We start from the raw sequence: 21,578 nt of genomic DNA, 5'->3' as shown, positions 1-21,578 counted from the left end.
GTGTGGCTTGGTGATAGAATGTATACTCAGCATGAACAAGGTCATGGGTTCAATCCTCAGCACTGCAAAAGGCGGGGAAAAGAATACATGTAGGTTTTTTTTAAAAGTTTCAAACACAAACAACAAAACTAGAAAGAAGTCCAAAATTTCATCACTGAAATATAATTGCCTTTAATATTTTGTTGTATATCCTTTCAGGCTTTCTCTATTATGGTTTACAGGGTTTTGTTTTGTTTTTTTAAGCATTGGATGGGGTGAAGCAAGGATGAACATGTGGTTCTAGATGAAGGCTTCTTTGGTGGGAAGAGGCAGGCAAACAAAATGTAAAGAAAATAAAACTTCAGATAGGTTACTGCTGATGTTCTTTGTTTTAGATAGTAGATTCATTATTAAAAGTAGCTTAATAAAGAAATAAAAGTGAGCCAGGTATGGACCAAGGATGAGAATGTGTCATCAACCAAGGATTATGATTAATGGAATCTTGTGCACCTGTGGTCCAATTAAAATGAAAAGGTTTCCCAGCCCAGATGGATTTTATGCTATAATTGAAAGTTCAGGCCTCTGAAGATCTAAAATGGTATTTTCAAGACACACTGTGCACTGACAACTCGGGTGGAGGTGAAGGTGCCCATTTACTAAATATAAAATGTCTTCTCTTTGATCAGTAAACCTCATGCAGCTTTTTCAGGGAGTTGTGAATTCCAACTTCTCTTCATGATCAAATCATGACCATCATGATTCAAACACGCATCTGTCAGAAAGTTTTGAGGTAAACCAGACACATCTCCCAGGTCGCCTCCACCTCTAAAATTTTTATATTCTATATTAATATCCGGTATGTTCAAATCAACCCACTAGCTAATGAGACAGGAACAGCTTTCCCAGACCTCTTCCTGTTAATGACACAGGAAGTTTGCCTGGGGACACTTCTCGTTGCCTCCAGCAAGAACTCCACATTTGTGAAGTGATTTGTTTTTGTATTTATATTCATATCACTGTTTATAAAAAGGAAAAATTTAATGTGGAGAGGAAATTGGGGTAAAATAAGAGCAGGAAGAAAAAAATAAAGCCACGAGTAACACTGAAGTACAGCTTTGGGTTTCTATTTTAGCTAGATTTTGATTTGCAAATTTGATTTGCAGCTTTATGATAATCAATTATTTAATAGGCATTAACTAGATAGAAGTTAATGCCTATTAAATAATTTGGGCCAGTTTTTCAAAAAACAAACTAGTATTTCCATGTGCTACAAGATGTGCACCCAGTCATGTGCTAGAACAGCCTTCTACTGGCTCTTGAGAGACAGTGGTTAAATAGCCAGGATTTTTGCAAATTGTTGGTTAAGCCCTGGGTAGTTTGGAATTGACATGGTAGGTCTATGGTCATACCACCCTGAACACACTGAATCCTTGTCTGAAAGCTGATCTCTGTGGGGAATCCCAAGCAGACACTGCAAGTCAGGGCCTTCCCATCACCCCCTTTAGAGAGCCAGCTTATAAGAACACCACTACATGTCCCCAGTGCCTCATACCATGACACTAAGCAAGGCCAGGAGGCTACACGTGGGTGGAGAAAGATTTGATGCCAAGTCTGTTAGGCTCCACAGAAGCATTTTTGGGGGAGCGTAAGTGAGGAGGCCTATATGCCAGAAGACTAGAGGTTGACTTGAGATTTGTGTCAGCCCTCACCCACCCCCATCTCAGTCCTTCCTTCTTCCCAATACTTCCCTTGAAATTTCATAGCTGCAAGTTCAAAAAACAAGTTGTGCCCACTGAGGGCAGAAATATCTCCCCATTCAAAGATTATACAGGACAAAGAGGCTAAGAGTCTCAAGTTAAGGATTTGATGTGTCCCATGAGGTTAGTGCTGCCTTCCAAGCCTGTATTTCACAGAATTATGAGTGTCCTGGGAGGAGGTGCATGCGTGTCCCTGCTAAAAAAAAAAAAAAAAGCAGTTTTATTTCTCAGAGCCTTCAGGAGGCAAATGTGCCCTGTGGCACAGAACACACATCAGTTCCCAAACCCTAGAACAATTCGCAGTGGTACCTCTTGGGACACCAGCCTGAAAAATGCCACAGTGAGTGGTCAAGTTCCTTGTGATTTTTGAAAGGCAATACCAGGACATCATTGCAAAGAAACATGTCCTTCATGTAGGACTTGAAGCTCACACATTTTTCTTGATAGAAACATGACTTGATTAAAAAAAAAAAAATCTCTGTTTTTCCAGTGAACCATGTCACAAACCCCATGGATGTGCACACATCAAGCAGCTGTCCTTTCTTAAGACCGAAGGAAACATGTCAGGTTAAGAAATTTCTTAACTTGTGGTCTGTGTCCCCAGCAACTGTCCAGTCATGAAGCTCCAGACATTGGCCTTGCCCAAGCCCCAAGTCCGTGTGCATTTGCAGCTCAAGATTCTGGAGCAGACAAGGAGCATTTCTGGTCAGGTTTTGGCCTTGAATTTTCACCCCCTCAACTCCCATCTGTCTTTTTCCTCCTCCCTGTCTCCTTGAGAGAGCCTGGTGAACTCCTCTCACCCCGCTAGGCACGTAGTGGGCCCTGACCACAGAGGCATCAGTCCACACCCCTCTGCAGCCCCTCCGAGTGCCAGGCTGTGGGCAGGATTCATGTCACCAAGGAGCTTGGGATGAGCATTAGTGAGTGTCAGCTTCCTCTCCTGGTTCTCTCCTTTCTTTGCTTTGTCTGTGTCTTTCTCCCCACTTTGCTGGAGCCCTGAGCTGTCCCTCCCCACTCTCGTTCATCCTTTGTCCTCCTTTCCCTGATAGCTTTTTCCATTGACTAACAGGAACCCAGCTCAGCTGGTTTTTATCACGCTCCTGTCCTTGCATTTTTCCGACTCAATTAAGCCATTACCAAGGCTAAATGAGGCATGGACTCTCCAAAAGTCACACCTGTTGTCAGGGAGATGGCGGGTCAGAACCTGGGCAGCTGGCCAGCCGACAAGCCGGGCTTGAGGGAGGCAGCCGAGTGTGACAAGGCAGTTTGTCCACCCAGTGCTGAAAGAGGGCCCTCATCTCAACATCAGACGTGTCTTGCCTTCACACTGAAGCAATGAAGTCTGACATAGAACTGGAGAAGGTCACGCGGAGGGTGGCAGACCAGGTGGCCCTCCCCAATCCTTAGGCAAATGTACACCAGGTGAGATAGAAACCCAATGTCACGACCTGTCCTTGGCAAGAGGTAAAGAAAAACGTAACCAGAGCCAGGTACACGGGTTCTTTGATTATGAGTTGAACTTTCTCAGGTATTTTTCCTTGTTCAACATCATTAAAACATACACATTTCACCTTTCTGTGATACGATTGCTGGCATTTTTTATGGTCAATGTGACAATAGAAGGCAAAAATTATGGTACAATAAACCAAAGACAAATCAGTGTACTCAGCCTACAAAGATAAACAACCTCTCTTGGAATAGAATCTGGCTTCAGAACCATTTTTTTTCCCCTAGACAACCTAGAATTATTTGTATGTAATCCAGGAATTGTATGTAATCTAGGAATTGAGAAATTATAGCTTTTGAACTTGGCATACCTTAAGTTTACGGAGCACTTTTGTTTTTAGAAGATCAATGCCTCCATTTTCTCAGTTTGAAATGTGGGCAAAATCATTCTGCTGAGAGTTATGCAATTCCCAGAAATGCTGAAACCAAGGGGCAAGAGTGGGGGTGGTTTTTACTTAGGTGTAAATTGAACTGTAGCAACGTTGACCACTACCCTTTCCTCTGTATCCTCCGCTAACTTGTCATTGGCTATAAAACTTGGGTGAGCCACATACCTACTTTGGGGCCAAAGACAAGTTCAATCGACATTTCGTTTTATTTTTTGTAGTTGTAGATGGACAACCTGCCTTTATTTTTATTTATTTATTTTTATGTGGTGCTAAGGATCAAACCCAGTGCCTCACCCATGCTAGGCAAGCGCTCTACCATTGAGCCCCAGCCCCATCCCCTCAATAGACATTTTTAAAGCATCTCTGCAATACCAGGTTTGTTGTTTGATGCTGGGGTACAATTGTGATCATGATGAAGCTTCTGCCTGTCAGGACCCTAAGTCTCGTGGGATGACCCCTCCCCTGTTTTGTCCTGAAGTTGCCCAACCAGTCCCTGGCCTGTACTGGTCACACCTCATTCATTCATTCAATAAGTATTTGTGAAATATCTATTAAATTCCAGGTGCAGTGCTCTCTTACCATGGTGAGGAAGAGACAGGCCCTGCCCTCAGGAAGCTACCAGATACCACCTTGACTTAATTCTGTCTGCTGGCGATCACCAGACAACACCACTCCATCCTCTGTGCTCCCTCAACACTTAGTTCCTGCCTCTCACTAGCATCTGCATTCCTGTCATTATAATGTCTTTTTTGTCCACTTTAAAACCATCAGTACCTTCAAGGAAAGAAGTTCAACTTTCTTTCCCTAGTGTCGTGCCCTCCCTAATGTCTAGCATATTGAGAGCTCAGGAAATGTTTTTTGAGTAGATCAATAACTGCATGAATTTATAAACTCAGGACCCATGGAACCCATAGAACAATCTGCCCTGTCTTCAATTCTGTGTGTCTTGGATGACAAACTTAATGAGCAATCACCTATCAGTACTGGAACACTCCTCGGGATGGCAAGGACCTTCTAAACATAAAACCAGACAGTCCACAGGCCATTTCTTCTTCCTTGATGCATTTGTCATTGAGAGGAAGAACAAATATTGGCATCAACCTAGTATTTAATACATTCTTGCAGGAGGACAAACACGATATAATGATTTAAATGGAATAAAATTACAATAAAGAGAAGAAATAAGTTTACTTGTAACTCAGATAGATACTGTTAGAGATGACTTCAGTAAGAAAAAAATATATCACAACAGTGGATTTAAAAAAAAAAGAAGTATTTTTCTCTATTATGTAAAAGTTCAGGAGCAATCCAATAATGGGGTTCTGCTCCAGGATATCCTCTGCTTGTGACACCATCATCCCCTAGAATGGGGCTCATGGCTCCAGATGGGCTTGTTGTCAAATCCACCTCCATGCAGCAGAATGAGGGAAGGGGACTGAAATGACAATGCACACCAACTCTCTTCAGCTAGATTCCCAGAAACTGTCACTGGACACTTCAGCTTACATTCCATTGGCCAACGCTTAGACACATGACCACACGTAATCATAAAGGAAGTTGGGATAGCAGTCTGTATTTTGGACAGCCACTTGTCCAGCTAAAAATTCTTTTACTGTAGCATAAAAGGAAGGCAGACACAAAGAGTACAATTAGAAGTCCATATCACAGATGTGGAAACTCAAGTGTTGTTAGTGATGATTCAACAACTTTTGTATTCTAACTGCTACAAGCTGAAGACACAGCAATGAGCTTCAGTGGTTAAGCTACTGGGTCCTGCCCTGATTATTGAGGAGTGAGCTAGAGAGGAAGGAAAGCTGTTGCAACAGGGCAGGTGGGATGTGTGGCAGCCGGGACAGAGGCCCTGGCAACGGGAAAAAGCCGAGCAGAGAGCCATGGCAGAATCACAGGACGGGGAGACGGACGTTGGAGGAAAGGAAGATGTGTTCATCAGCTTTGCATCACTGTGACCAACATGCCTGGCAGGAATGATATAAAGAGGAAGAGTTGATCTGGGCTCACGGGTTCCAAGGTTCAGTCCAGGGCTAGCGGGCTCTGGGCCCAAGGTGAAGTAGAACATCATGGTAGAAAGGGCATGGAGGAGGACAGCTGCTCCTCTCACCAGGAGCCCAGAAGCAGAGAACAAACAGGGTGCCCCACCCCAAAGGCCTGCCCCCAGGTCTCCCACCTACTTCTTCCTGCCACACCCTACCTGCCTCTAGCTATCACCCAGTACAGTAGCCCGTTCAAATTATTAATCCCTCAAATGAATTAGTCCTCTGATTAGGTTACAGCTTCATAATCTAATTACAAGTTTATGGCGGGCACTTCCTATCCAAACCATAACAGAAGATGAAGGATCCAGAGTGATTCTCCACATTGAAAGCAATTTAGACCCTGGTAATAGGACTATAAAGAGAGGTATGGAGACTACATTAGACTGGTGAAGTTAACTGCTACAAATTGACCTGAAATCTCTCCTTCATCTTTTACTTCTGACCATGAATTTTCTGTTGAGTAGGCTAATGAAGTTAATAAACTTCTCCAAGTAGTTAATCTTTCACAGGAAAAAGATTTTTTTCTTAGTGAGTTACCCCAGCCAGTTATAGTGTCCCCTCTCCTGCCTAATTCAGTAGAGCAGTGAACTCTTAAGGCATTCTTAATTCAAATAATAGCATATTTCACTTGAGTAAACTGAAGATATAGAGGATCTAGTCCCCCATCTAGAAAGTGGACTTGCCAAACTGTCATGCAGTTGAATGCACGTTGGCATGTAAAGTAGAAATAAATGCCAGTTTTTGTCTCTCTCTAAAGTACCTTCTTTTACCAGGTATGGTGGCTCACACCTATAATTCCAGCAGCTCCGGAGGCTGTGAACATCTGAAATCTGAAAGACAAGCAGATGTTATACAAGGAAAGTTTGGACCAAAGGGACCAAGGAGGGGGAACAGCATGTAGGAGGTCTGGGTATTTCAAAAGCCAAGGCAGGAGGATCACAAGTTCAAAGTCAACGTCAGTAACTTACCAACGTTCTAAGGACTCAGTGAGACCATGTCACAAAATAAAAAATAAAAACAAAAGGGCTGGGGATATTGCTCAGTGGTTAAGCACTCCTGGCTTCAATCTCTGGTATCAAAAAAAAAAAAAAAGAAAGAAAGAAAAAGAAAACAAAAGTATCTTCTTTTTCTAAACATTCATCTGACAAACATTTATTGAACATTTACTATTTCAGACACTATACTAAATGCTGGGATGGTCGTGGGGGACAAAATTGAATTTAGAGGAAGCAAAGTTATGATTTTATTTTTTACTTCTGAGTATTGATGCAAATTCTCATATTCTACACCAGCACTCTTACCCACTGGACCAGGAGCTCTTAAAGGACAGAAACATACATTTTTTTTTCCACCTTTATATACCCAGACCTCAGCACATGCTCTCATTGAATGTATGTGTGAACATACGACCAAGGTCTAAGAAATGAAGCCAAAAATCTAAAAGTAGGACTGGAGTCTGAAAACTGGGATGGTCATGAGACATTACCAAGGTCAATTCCATGAAAGCGGAGTGTCTGCTGGGTCCTCCTTCCATGTGAGGCCAAGTGCCCTAGCTAGAATGGCCAGTAGAGATTCCTATGGGACAAGAGGCACCTGATGACAATGGTGAAGAGCTTGGGCTCAGAATTGGACATTTCCACATGTAACTATAATAAAGAATGATGGCTCTTCCAAGTGGGTAGCTCCAAGATCCAAGTTGTAAGAGGCTGTGTTCTTACAGGTGTGCCTTCCTAGCCTGGTGGTTCAGGGAAGGCCTCTTGAAGGAGTCCTGAAATTACTCACTGAACAACTGAGGTTAGGTCAACGCGGGCTGAGATCCAGTCTCTGCTCCAGTCCCCCATCTGTGAACCTTGATGCAAGGCCATGCCTGCCCCAGAGGAGCTCTTTCCTCCTTCACACAAAAGCCTCACAGTTTACCGTGTCATGCCTCATACTTGTGAACATCTGAAATCTGAAAGATAAGCAGATGTTATACAAGGAAAGTTTGGACCAAAGGGACCAAGGAGGGGAAACGGCATGTAGGAGGTCTGGGTATTTCAAAAGCCAAGTGGCCTTGAGGAACAAAGGAAGTTCAGTAAAACTGAACATGAAGTTCAAAGGGAAAGCCAGCAAGAGAGGTTGAAAAGGGATTCGTCACAGCTACCATTTTCTGTGATGAATTAACTGGTTACACTGAGCAATTGGCTCTTCGCAATTATTTAATTGAAATTACAGAGGTTACATGACTTGTAACCTCTGTTGTGCTAGGAAGTAGTAGAACTATGAATCAAAGCCAGGTTTAACTTCAGAACCTGTGTCCAAACCACTTGTTCTACCAAATCCAGAGATTTACAAAAGTGGATTTCAAAGGATAAAACCAAAGGTGGGAAGGCCAGTTAAAAATAGTTTCAAAGGGCTGGGGATATAGCTCAGTTGATAGAGTACTTGCCTTGCATGCACAAGGCCCTGGGTTCAATCCCCAGCACTACAAAAAAAAAAAAATAGTTGCAAACATTCAGGTAAGAAATGATAATAGGCTTCACATACAATCAGAAAGACGAGTGGGTGGAGATTAGGGAGATTTAGGAAGAAAAATCTAGTTGGTAGTTGTTTGAACATGAAGGGTGATGATGAGAAGAGAAAGGAGGCCAAGAATGGCTTCTAATTTTGTGTCTTTGTGGACGGCACATAATTCTCTATAATGGAAAACAATAAAGGAGGAACGAATCTGAGAGGGAGGTGAGTTTAGGATGAAGCACTTTGGGACATCCAAGTGAAGGTGTCCAGTAGACAGCTCAGTGCTTTGGCCCTGAACCGCAGGAAAGTCTCTACATTTAGCCAATATCAACATGAAATTGGTAATTGAGCCACAGGTGGGTGAGACAGGATGTAGCAAAGAATGCATACTAAGCTAATCATGCCATAGCAGAAAGTCTTTTCCTTTGATCCAACAGTTGAGCTTTGTGAAACATAATCTGACCCATGATTTATCTGTGTCCTTCATAATAACTTTTTTTTTAAGGCTTACAGAGTATCACATTACGAGCTGGAACCAGAGACATGCACCAAAAAGGGGTAGGGGAGCTATCATAATAACTAAAGAATAAACAGTCTTTTCTGACATTTCTGTCTGGTTCAAAGTCAGATTTAAACTTAAATATGATTTGTTCAGGACTTCCTATGAGAACATGGGTATGAATAAAATATCATTAATATTATGATCCAGGGAGCTGCTGCCAACCCCATGCATTATTTATGCAGGAGATGAATGGATTACAACCCAGCAGCAACCTCCATGGAGAGAGACCTTAGCTTATCACAGGGCTCTTTAATATGGAGCCTCTCATAACTGAACACAGTCCTACAATATGGCCCATTAAAATATCCCATAGCTTACATGAAGTGCTATAAAAATGTGACTCTACACCGTGTCTTCTCAATCTGCTACCTCTAAGTCCCTCTAAATGGAAATTCTGAGCCACCTCTGACACAATCATAACAAGATGGGATTTAAGTTTAGCTGAATCCATTCTGTGTCTCTGTTCTTTTAGAAACCACCACAGACAGTCTCTACATGATGCGGCTTCTTGAGACGCAAGGACCACCCACCTTACATATCCACAAAGAAGAAGGCAGAATTGGAGATGGCGACACCATGGCTTCCATTGTGTTATTAATGGTTCTGTAGGCATGTGTCTCCACCGCAGGGTGTAAACTGCACCAAAGGGAAGTTCTCACCAAGGGACCCAGACTACGAGCACCATTGTCTCGCCCCTGGAGAGAAGGCAGAGTCATGGTGCCACATAGCTGCTGTTTGGTCCTCTTGGCATTTGCCTGGTACTCCTCTGCCTATGGGCCCGACCAGCGAGCCCAGAAGAAAGGGGACATTATCCTCGGGGGACTCTTCCCTATTCATTTTGGAGTAGCAGCCAAAGATCAAGATCTGAAATCAAGGCCAGAGTCCGTGGAATGTATCAGGTAAGCAAGGAGACAAATCTGGGTCCCTTTCTGGGTGGTTGGAGAAGAACTGAGCTGCACCAGACTCAAAATAACTTTCTGAAACTTGAGTCTCTATTTTCTCTGGTTATCTTGCGAAAGCCTGTTGGCCTCTCCCTTTTTAATCTCTAAAGATTTTTTTTTTTTTGCTAAAGATAAAAATGTCAAGTATATTGAGTAGAAAAACCGATAGCCTGTTAAAGCCCAGTAATTTGGTAACTAGGTCATAAGGTTCACCTGGTGACACCACTTGATGACAGTGTCACTTAATGGAAGACCTAAATTCCCCACTGACCTTACATGCCCCAATTGGTCAGTAAGACCTGAGTGTGGGCTGCCTCGGCTCTTTTTGTTGTTGTTATTATTTTCATAAAGGAATTCAGAGTTGAAATAAACTTTAGTACTCAGCAAGGCCCAGGCACCTTCAAAATGCATTTTGGAACAATTCCTACTAGAAAGTCTTTCTCATTAGCAGACAAACTCCACCTCCACCCCCATCCCACCCACTCTTGGCCCACACCCTACTCCTGCTACCTCAGATGGAGCAGTGCAGAATACATCCAACTCTCTGCAGACTCCCTGCCATTTGAAGACAGCAAATATGTCCCATCAAATCTTTTCTTCTCCAGATCAAACACCCTCAGTTTGTTCATTAATTCTCCTGTGACATAATTTCTAGACCCCTCATCATTCCAGTTCCCTCCGTCTGATACTCCCTAATTTATCCTGACCTTTCTGGAACATGTTATTCAGCAGTAGGCAACTCTTAGCAGTAGGATCTGACTCTGCAGAGTAAATGAGACTGCATGTATCGCCTCCTTAATTGGTCCATCAGGCCCCATGACCTTGCTCCAAGCTTTGACCCAGCTTCTCGGAGACAGCAGCACTTCCTCTCTGAGACTGCAACTTCTGGAAGGGATTCAGCCCTTCTCCTGATCTTCTTGATAGCTGGAAAATTAAAATGAAAACCAGCAAAACTGGATTTTTGTTCATGCTCTAATGAGAATTAGTATATTAAATAATGTTTTCACATTTTTGTTTTAAATGCAGAAAAACTCAGTGCAGAATTTCACTGATGTTGATTGTTTCCGTTACATGACCCATGTGGACAGATGGTCCATTTGCCACTAATGGACAGACCTAAGGTTAAGCAAGAAGCTTGCCCTGAAGTCATATATTTTTAAAGTACATTAATAAATGATAGCACTGTTTTTCTATAACAAAATTTTTTAATATCTCCTAATAATTTGGCAGATTTAAAACAAATTAATTGAACAAATAAATGAAGGAAACATAAAGAAAGGGACAAAGAGAAAATGTCACGTTAAAAGTCAGACCATGAACTTTGGGAGCCTGAATGCTAAAGTGGGCTACTGTGGATTAGATTTCTCCAGTCACTGAGTTGAGTCATGAAACCCACTATATAAAGGGAGAAGCTGCCATGTTTTGAGGCTTTTTCTTTGAACTTGGTGCACTGTGTCAGCACATTAATCAGCCCTAACTCTGAACCTAGTCCAGGGACACTTAAAGCTGTGTCACCAACCCTATTTCTCTTTGTAATGCTTAATTTTTACTTAAAATAATCTTCTTTGAAAAGTAGCACACACACATTTTTTAATAGAAAATATAAATAAGTCAAAAGTGCATAATATTAAAGCTCATCGTTCACCACCCAGAAGGATCACCGTTTCTCTATAGCCTTTATATGTTAGCTGTTTGTTTACAAAAAGTGCCATCATCTCTCCTTGCCCTTTGATCTCCAAGAACAGCACAGTCTAAATTGGTGACTCTGCAAAACTGAGCATATTTTTAGGTTCCCACATATTAATATTCTAATCTATTTATATTTTCCCTGGTCCTTTATCTTTTAAAATCTATGTGTTACTTTCTTATCTCTCTCTCTTTTTGGGGGGGGGCAGTTCTAGGGCCTCATGCATGCTAGGCAAGCACTTTCAGTGAGCTACCCACCCCAACCTAGCCCTTTATTTAATGCTATTTTGAGACAGGTTTCTCTAAGATGCTGAGGCTGGTCTCAAGCTCATAATTCTGTCTCAGCCTCCCAAGAACTAGGATTACAGGTATATGCCACCACACCCTGACCAAGTCTATGTATTTACTTTTATCAAAGTACCTCACATTAACTACTACAAATTCTTTGCTAGAGGAAGCAGATATGTATTGTTCAATGGACTACTAATACAATTTTTACCATTATTTCTCCTAACTCTGTGGGAAGTGCCATTCTGAGATTTTTACCAAATTATCTCACATCATCATCTTCATAACCACCAAGGGACGAGTGTCTTCCCCATTTTACAGAGAGGACCTTGAGTCTCAAAGAGCACAATACCAAAGCCTAACAGAGCCGTGATTCAAACCCAGCTCTGCCCAGTCCTTATGCTAACACAGGTGGACAGAAATCCTCTCATTTTCTTCCATTTCTTTCTTCCAGGTACAATTTCCGTGGGTTTCGCTGGTTACAAGCTATGATATTTGCCATAGAGGAGATCAACAGCAGCCCGGCCCTTCTTCCCAACATGACTCTGGGTTACAGGATATTCGACACTTGCAATACCGTTTCTAAGGCCTTAGAGGCCACCCTGAGTTTTGTCGCCCAGAACAAAATCGATTCTTTGAACCTCGATGAGTTTTGCAACTGCTCGGAGCACATCCCTTCGACTATTGCTGTGGTGGGAGCAACTGGCTCAGGCGTCTCCACAGCGGTGGCCAATCTGCTGGGGCTCTTCTACATTCCCCAGGTACTGACACCTTCTTAGATGGAACTAGGGGCAGAGGCAAGAGAAGAGGGCGTAGAGAGGAGATGCTCTAACAGCGTCTATACAGTTAGCTATTTTCCTACAGTTAGCTATTTTCCTACCAGAGACTAGCTTAACATTGACCAAAAAAAAAAAAAAAATCTGCAATCATTCAGGGTGCTGTATCATGACCATTGGGGACTTTAGAGACCCTAATGTCAACCTTCATTACTCTTCCAAAATTATTTTAAAAGTACCTTGTAAGTATGCAATTTTGGGTTTGTTTGTTTTTTTTTTTTTCAGTGTTCAATTATTTATTTTCAAGTCCATTTTTTTTAGTACATGACCTTCTGTTCTTTTTTACTAAAAGGAACAAGTCTATACAATGTATATCTCAACTTTCAAACCTAAAACATCTGTCCCTGGTCCTGTTCCCTCCAAGTCTCTACTTCTCTACTCTTTGGTTGAAAGTTTCATTCAGAGGGAAGCATAGCATATTTTCTCACAAAACAGAAATTTAATTATTGTTTTGCACATGTCAGATATGGATACCATTCTAATCATTCAACAAATATTTATGGATCTTATATGAACAACTGCTATTCCCTGTGCAATTCCCTGCAGGAATTCAGCCTCGGTGGACACATGGTTGCATTTTTTTAAATAGCTTTATTTTGTTTATTTATTTATATGTGGTGCTGAGAATGGAACCCAGTGTCTCACACATGCTAGGCAAGTGCTCTACCACTGAGCCACATCCTCAGCCCCATATGGTTACATTTTTGAATACTAACAGTTCACTGAAACAAACACTTTAATAAACATTTCTTCAAAGTTACATTGTCCACCCTCAAAAAAGTAAGAGCAAACTCTAAATATCATCTTATTACCTGATTCCCCCTCCATAAAACTATAGAGCAAACCTATAAATCTATAGATCTATGACATCACTTTAAAATAATGAAAAGTTGGAAACAACCTAAATGTTTGTAAGAATCACTTCAATTATGATATACCCTTCATATGAAATTTTACATCAAATTATAAATCACACTTTAAATTTATCTTTCCAATGTTTCATATTTAAAATTTGTATTTTAAATGTACCTTTGATAAATTCATATTTCTCTGCTGGAGGACTCTGCTTCTGTGGCGATAGCTATTATACCTTTATACGCATGTGACATGACAGAAAGCCTTGTCATATTTACCAAATCCTTACTTCAGGGAATTAAAGGTGTTCCCCAAGGGGAAGCCCTGGCTTTGTAACTTTTGTGCCAAAACGGTCTGACAAAGTCCACATTTGTAAATGTGTTGGGCATAAATATTCAGCATTAATACTATTGACACACTATTCAGCATTAATTTAAACACATGGTTAAATAAGTTGTCACCCAGAACAAGATGTAACTGCCGTCAAATAAAGAAAGAACTTGAAGGGAAGGGCTCTGATCCCACTTTGTTTAAATGAAAGATAAGGAGAAGTTGGATTTGAATTATAAGAGAACTGAGAAATTTGTACTTGTTGTCAATCAAACCAGTATAAGGTTTTCTACCAAGGGGGTTCTCTGCCAAGTCTGTGACTTGGTGTTGCTTAGCTGGGTCCACCCCTAGATGTGGTTTAATTGAGCTGAAACACAACCTGACACCTGGAGTTTCCAAAGCTCGCAGCTGATTCCAGTCTACAGTGGGACAAGGAACCTCTGCGGCAGAGTGGAGTCAGCCGCCCTGTAGTATTTCTTATGCCTGTCACGCCACCAAGTGGATGAAGCAAGCAGAACAGCTAGAAGAGATTATGGTTGCAACAGTTTTTTGAATCATTCATGAAATTCCCTCTTGGGAGAAAAGTTCTATGTGTTTTTAAGGGTTTTTTTTTCCCCTTGTGGGGGAATAGCAAAGTCAAATATTATAAATACTTTCTCAAAGAGAACACATCCTTGAGGAATATTTTGATTTTTAATTTGTATCCTTTGAATACCCTTTTGGGTCCATTTTCCAAAAGAAAATCAAGAGGCAAGCAATAATGGATGAACTTACAAAGTGGTAAGTTTGAGATTTGCAAACTAAATTTAGAAGCCTGTCATTTGAGTCTGCAAACAGAGCTCTCGAAAACAATGCCATCTAAATCACCTACCTCGTGAATTTCTGTGGTACCATAGGAAGGGCTTATTCTGACAAAAGAAAAAAATATTGATTTCACATTATAGCTTCTGAATTCAAAGCTCTTATCAGAAAAATCATACTTGCCCTTTAGGAAAGTTGGTCTGGTTCTTTCTTAGATCAACCCTTTTTATGTTTTCAAAGTCAAAACTATTCATTGATTTAAAAAAGAAACATATTGGAAACTTTTATATAAAAACATTGAACATAGAAAATAATTGTTTTAATTGATGGGAAATATTAAAAAGGCTTTCTCAACTTATTTTCTTAAATAGGAAGTTTTAAAACTCCCTATAAAATCAGAGAACAAGAGATATCAACACTATCTTGTCTCCTAGAAGAAATTTCATTAAGGATAAAAATGTTTCATTGTTCAGAAGAAATGGGCCAATGATGTGGAACTCCCTAACTGCCTGTCAAAGATGTGGCCCTTCTCAAACTTTGAGGTGGCTAGGAGAAGCCGTGGGGTCAGAGCATCTCCAGCAGGGTCAATCAGTCTCTTCTATTTACCTCACCTTCTATGCTATGATATGGGGGTGGGGGGAAGCTGAGGAGCCCTGTGCTGGCTAACAGTACTTGGACACTTCGTGACCTCTTCACATCAAAGGCAAGACTTTCTGAACTCCTTGGTGGTGTATGCCCATGTTCAGATGCAGAACTGCTTCTATCTTAGAGAGTGGGGAGCTCCTCCAGGGTCCTTTTCAGCCTCTATGGGATGTGGAGACTCACATCAGAAGCCTGCCAGTGGGCTTCCCCATCACCTGCAACGGAGCGAACGAAAGGGCTCTGGAAGCCAATGGGACCAGTGATAACCAGGAGAGGGAAAGAGGCTCTCCTGATGCCACTTAAGGGTGCTCATCATTGTTACTGTGATACATGGGGACTGAGCTTAATTAGCCTAATTAATCAAACCCAAAAAACAAATAGTTTTTAGAAATTATTGCAGTTGTGGCTACTTTTATCTAAAATACTTGGGGCAGGGGGTAAGAGGAGGGAGGAGGGGAAATAGCTGGAGGATAGGAAGAGGAAAACTGGGCAGAATAGAAAAAAGGAACCACCTAGAGCTACTCAAAAGAGCCTTCACTTGTAACCCATAGGAAACCTGATTCTTCCAGAGGTGGGTTGTGGACAAAGTAGTCCTCACAGTGGGAGGAAGCTATAGTGTTCAGATCAGAAAATGTGGGTACATGGGTATGTTATAACCAGGGAGGAACACAGAGAGGAGGTTAGAAGAAATATGAAATAGTGCAGAGAGACTCTCTTTGAAAATATTAGCACAGGCTGGCTGTGGTAGCACACTCCTATTATCCCAGCAACTCTGGAGTCTGAGGCTGGAGAATTGCAAGTTAGAGGCCAGTCTTAGCAACTTCATCAAGACCCTGTCTCAATACAAAATTAATAAATAAAAATGACTGGGGATGGTAGAGTGGTAGTAAATTACCCCTGGGTTCAATCCCCACTACCCATCCCCCTGCAAAAAAAAGAAAAGTGCATCCTTATTATTGTTGGATTGATTCTATGACTGGACCTATTTTTGCAGGTAGCACTGTGAAGAATCACCCACTAGGAATCAGGAAGCTCCTGATGGACTCACAGGTGCTTGGGTGATCACACTGGAGTGGAACGGATTCTGGTTTTTCTCACCCTTTTATCCTGTCCACAGTGAATAGCAAGATTAAGGTGTACTCAAAAAACCACCCCCGAGACAGCCTTGAGGCTCAGCTAGCACCTCAACCCACTCCCTCATTCATTCTGAGTTCTTGGTTCTTTTCCAGGTCAGCTACGCCTCCTCCAGCAGACTCCTCAGCAACAAGAATCAGTTCAAGTCCTTCCTCCGGACCATCCCCAATGATGAACACCAGGCCACCGCTATGGCAGACATAATCGAGTATTTCCGCTGGAACTGGGTGGGCACGATTGCAGCTGATGATGACTATGGCCGGCCAGGGATCGAGAAGTTCCGAGAAGAAGCTGAGGAGAGGGACATCTGCATCGACTTCAGCGAGCTCATCTCCCAGTACTCTGATGAGGAAGAGATCCAGCAGGTGGTGGAGGTGATCCAGAATTCCACAGCCAAGGTCATTGTCGTCTTCTCCAGCGGCCCAGACCTAGAGCCCCTCATCAAGGAGATCGTCCGGCGCAACATCACAGGCAGGATCTGGCTGGCCAGCGAAGCCTGGGCCAGCTCCTCCTTGATCGCCATGCCTGAGTACTTCCACGTGGTGGGAGGCACCATCGGATTCGCTCTGAAGGCTGGGCAGATCCCAGGGTTCCGGGAATTCCTGCAGAAAGTCCACCCCAGGAAGTCGGTCCACAATGGTTTTGCCAAGGAGTTTTGGGAAGAAACATTTAACTGCCACCTCCAAGAAGGTGCTAAAGGACCTTTACCCGTGGACACCTTCCTGAGAGGTCATGAGGAGGGTGGCAGCAGGTTAAGCAACAGCTCCACTGCTTTCCGACCCCTCTGCACAGGAGATGAGAACATCAGCAGTGTGGAGACGCCTTACATGGATTACACACACCTTCGAATATCCTACAATGTGTACTTAGCTGTCTACTCCATTGCTCATGCCCTGCAAGATATATACACCTGCTTACCAGGGAGAGGGCTCTTCACCAATGGTTCCTGTGCAGACATCAAGAAGGTTGAGGCTTGGCAGGTAAGTCCTTCACTCAGAGAGCAGTTTGCTGTATAATAAAGCAGAACCGTGCTGATCCAGGAAGAAAGGCAGCAGTTACTTCAAAAATGCAATATCTAAAAGAGGCTACTGGAGGGTGCTTTGGATTCAAAGTGTCTTTTCAGATGTCTGAGAAACTGACTTTTGCAAAATTGGTAGTGATTAACTTGGTTAACTATTTGAAGCCATGACTTCAACTCTTCATTAGTCCATTGATACAGAATGCCTAAAGTATGGCCCCTAAAAGTTTTCAACCAGATTTAGTACTGTGTGGAGTGTTTTTTTGTAATGCCTAAATTAAAGATTCTGCTCCTTTACCAGGATTCACTGAATGCCTGTTACATCCTGTTACATTACATATTGTAAGAGCTGTAAAATGAGCTTTATGTGTTCAGACACAACTTTGGCCATCTATTACAACCTGTGCTGGACCACTCTCCAGCCACATAAGCATGCACAAGACACAGAAAACTCTTTTTAAATAGATTAGATAGTGAACGTTTCAAAAAGAAACACTGAAGTAGTTACAGATAGATATCAGAACCTAGTTACAGGTAGATACCAGAACTTAAGCCTAGTTCCTACACTTATAGTTTAGACTTGTTTTTGCATTTTTTAATTATACATAGGAAAGACAATATGTTTTTCATTTAGTAGAACATCTGAAGAAAATAGTCTAGTCTGATATATCCTACTAGCTGCTCATATCTTTCATATGAACCTTGTTCTTTCAATCAGATTCTGTTTTACACTCCCTTGTGTATTTTCCTCAGTTCCAAACTAACCCATCAGAGAGAGTGCATAACTGTGGGTAAGGTGAAGTTTCCTTAATTTGAGTTGAATGACCCAGCCCCCAATTTCAGCTCCATCCAGCACCCTATTTTTGAGCTGTATGATCTTAGGCAAGACTCTACTCTAAGTCACAGCCTCTTTTATAAAATGCACCTAGGGTCTGGCCTACTTTCCATCCATGATTCCTCAAAAAATGAAATGAGATGATGTATATGAAATAATTTGTAAACATTCAAGCTCTAAACAGAGGTGTGATTATCATAGTAATATGATAAACCCTGCTCCTAATTAAGCAATAAAAAAAATGATAACCTGAACAGCTTTGTAAACAGAACGCAGCCATCACAGACCCTTCAGGAAGGGTACCAAGAAACAAGGAGTAGACAACTTATGTCCATGGATGAAGAGATTCCCACGTGGTGATAAGAAGTGACTATCTCAGCTGATAGAGTGCACCAAGACCTGCAAGTGCTCAGCTCTTCTTGTGTAGAAAAATCTCCCTCAAACATCATTGCTGGCCAAAGTTTTTAACCTCAAAGTTTCCTTCCCTGCTCTGAACTTCTACTCCAGTAGATACAGGAGCTCGAATGAAGGTCAAAGATTAAAATGACTTTCAGAACCATGATGCTAAGGCGTGGTGTTGAAAGTAGGAGGGTAAAGGGACAATCTCTGGCTGGTGAATACTATTGTCTTTCCATTCTTAATTTCCATGTCCCATAGAAGGACGACCCCAGCTCTTGGAAAGACTGCAAGAGCAGGGTAGAATGGAAGGCAAAGGAGGCTTACAGTGGGGAATGGCCTTTCAATGACTCTTCTCCCAGATAAGAAGTAAGATTCAGATGGGCAAGGCCAGAACTTAGGCCTATGAGAAAACAAAAAAGAAAAAGAAAACAAAAAACAAGGGAGTTTGGCTGTATTCAGGATTAGAACTTTCAGTTGTAATAGAAAACTAGACCAAACTGGCTTGAGCAAAACATACACACACACAGAAAAAAAAAAAAAAAAGGAAGTGTAGGGGTTCCTGTTGCTGAAAATCTCAGAAGCATTCCAGGCAGGTACTGCTAACTGCTTCATCGCCATCTCTTTGTTCCTTTGTCTCCAGAGCTAGCTGTTTTCAGCCTCTGCAGCAGCTCTGAGCTAAAACCCCTTGCCACTAAGGATCTCCTTACTTCCCAGCACCTCCTTTGAAAGCCCCAGAAATCATGTTGACTAACAACTCCTGGGACACAAATCCATTCCTGATGCTGAGTCCCCTCAAACTACAGAGACTGAGCAAGAGTAAGGGCAGAGTGGATCCCAAAAAGGAAATTTGGATGCTGTTACCAAAAGGAAGAGGAAATAGAAGCAATGCAGATGAAACTTAAATGCCAAAACAGACAACTCACCTGATCCTTGTCCAGATAAACATGTATTCTGGCTCAGACATGCTCTGATACAATTCACACAGAAGAAGAGATGAATAGAAAAATGGGATCAGAGCTCTAGGGAAGAATAATATCCGGGCATTGGTCCCAGGGTCCTGTGTGCTTGCTGTAGGTCTCCTTTGAGCCGCAGTAACCCAAGTTATTAGGTGGGCATTCCAGATTTTAAGACCTCAGCCATGTCTCTGTTCATCAGATGGACCAGCAGTACACTGTCATCATTAAGATCTTGATGGAAACCTGTCACCTGCACAATCTAACCTAAATATCTCAGCCTATAATCCTGCACCTGCCTTCTCTCAAATCTTCCCTCAGCAGCCAACCTGCCTGGCATCTCCCTACAAACCATTTATCCATTTTGGACACATCTTCTCATTGGTTTTTGGCATAGCATTTTTGCTTAAGTCACAGGCACACCTGGAGGGTCATCACTTTCTGTCTCCACCAGCGTTGTCCACCACAAACTTTTTTTTAATTTTTCTGGAAGTCTTTTCAAATCAGACTCCCACACATATACTCTCTGGTCATTCTTTATTCATCATTTTGTTCTGTTTTCATACCCAGCTTAGACTTCTACAGTGGTGGATTTCTAGTCTCCTGTCTTTGGCTATGTTCAGTTGATGCTTAGAGTGTGTGCAAATAGGTGATCTCATTTATGCTCATGAGACATACAGTTCCACTTTGAAATCCTTTAGAGGAAATACCCTCAGAGGCCACAAGATGGGAATATGACCACATACAAGAAGATGTGACCTTCTAGTCATGTGCATGCCTTGTGTATTCCCTCCTTCTTTCAGATCTGTGTCTTTCTCGGTATTTAGGTTGGTTATGAGCCTTCCGGTCTTTTGTTTCCTTTCTCTTCCTTCATTTTTTCATTTTTTTCCCATATTATCCCACAAATCAAATAACTTTGAAGTATATTATTTTGAATTATGATCTCAGGTAAACATTTATGTTTCTTTTTTAATAGAACTATTATCAGTTCCTTCTTCTAAAGTTGTAAAAGCAAAAGAATGGTTCCTCTGAGGGGAATATCTAACTTATTTTTTAATTTACATTGATTTTTGTCTTGGGTCAGTAATGACCAACTTAAAGAGTCTCTATCATTGTTCTTAAGGATAAAATGATTTTCCTCTCCATCTTCCCTGTTATGTGAATTAAAGGCAAAATATTATGCAGTAAATAAAGTGCTTAAATATAAAGCTTGCAAGTCAACATATCGAAAAAATATTAAAGATACTTATAGGAATGACGTAAGGACAGGACTTAATAAACAAATCATTGGTTTCCAATGGATGAGGCATAAATTTTGACTACCACATATTTTATAGTCATGTGATTTTATTTACATACCTGCTATGAGGATGAACACTGCAGTACCTCAGGTTAGGATCTGCAATAAGGAAGAAAATGTAAAACATTATGCAAAGCCAGATCCAGTCACACAAGTCCCAAGGGGCTTCCTTTTCTGGATGAGATGTCTGCATTTCTACCTTTTGGCTTCTGCCTGTCCTTTATCTCCCCACTGCACTCTAAAACTAGACTTGCCATGTGTCCTTTGTCACCTCTCAGTGCCAAGTATCTGAGAGTCAACCTTGTTATCAGTCCCTGCCTACTGCTGAATATGAGCTCCCCCAAAGAAGTCATATTTCAATTTTCTAAATTACCTTTCCATACCTCCTTTAAAAAAACCAGCTTTATTGAAATATAATTTAGATGCCATATAATTTACTCATTTAAATTATTAAATTCCATGTTTTTACATATTCATAGAGTTGTTCAACCATGACTACAGCCCCCTTTAGAATCACATCATAAAGAAACCTCAGACCTTTATCACTCCCTAGTGTCCCCTCCCATACTTCCTTCTCTAAATAATCACTAATCCACCTTATGGACATCTCTGAACACTCTACATAAATGAAATGGTACAACCTATGGTCTTTTGTGACTCCTGTAGCCTAATACTGTATTTTGAAGGCTCATCAATATTGTAGCATGCATCTGTACTTTGGATGCATGCCAAATAGTATCCCATTTAATGTCTTTTCATCTGTTCATTCATCCAATTGGTAGACATTTGGATTGTTTCACTTTGGGTTATTATAAAT

General features: G+C 41.6%; 1 protein-coding gene across 2 annotated transcripts in view; it reads left to right on the top strand.

The window, feature by feature from the left end:
- The window catches only part of Casr (calcium sensing receptor), a 75,182-nt gene that overhangs the window by 39,531 nt on the left and 14,073 nt on the right, over positions 1–21,578 (top strand). Inside the window, exons 2-5 of one of the 2 annotated variants that reach the window (XM_048793944.1) lie at positions 8,687–8,739; positions 9,216–9,642; positions 12,113–12,419; positions 16,352–17,236. In XM_048793944.1, the coding sequence (XP_048649901.1) occupies positions 9,458–9,642; positions 12,113–12,419; positions 16,352–17,236 (1,377 nt within the window). In that variant the 5' untranslated portion in view covers positions 8,687–8,739; positions 9,216–9,457. The remainder of the gene's footprint in view (positions 1–8,686; positions 8,740–9,215; positions 9,643–12,112; positions 12,420–16,351; positions 17,237–21,578) is intronic. The other variant, XM_015487289.2, reaches the window with a different exon arrangement.

This window comes from Marmota marmota, unplaced genomic scaffold, assembly GCF_001458135.2.
Source record: "Marmota marmota marmota unplaced genomic scaffold, marMar, whole genome shotgun sequence".
NCBI lineage: Eukaryota > Metazoa > Chordata > Mammalia > Rodentia > Sciuridae > Marmota > Marmota marmota.
Note: the sequence above shows the minus strand (reverse complement) of the source record. Positions and strands in the feature narration are given on the sequence as shown.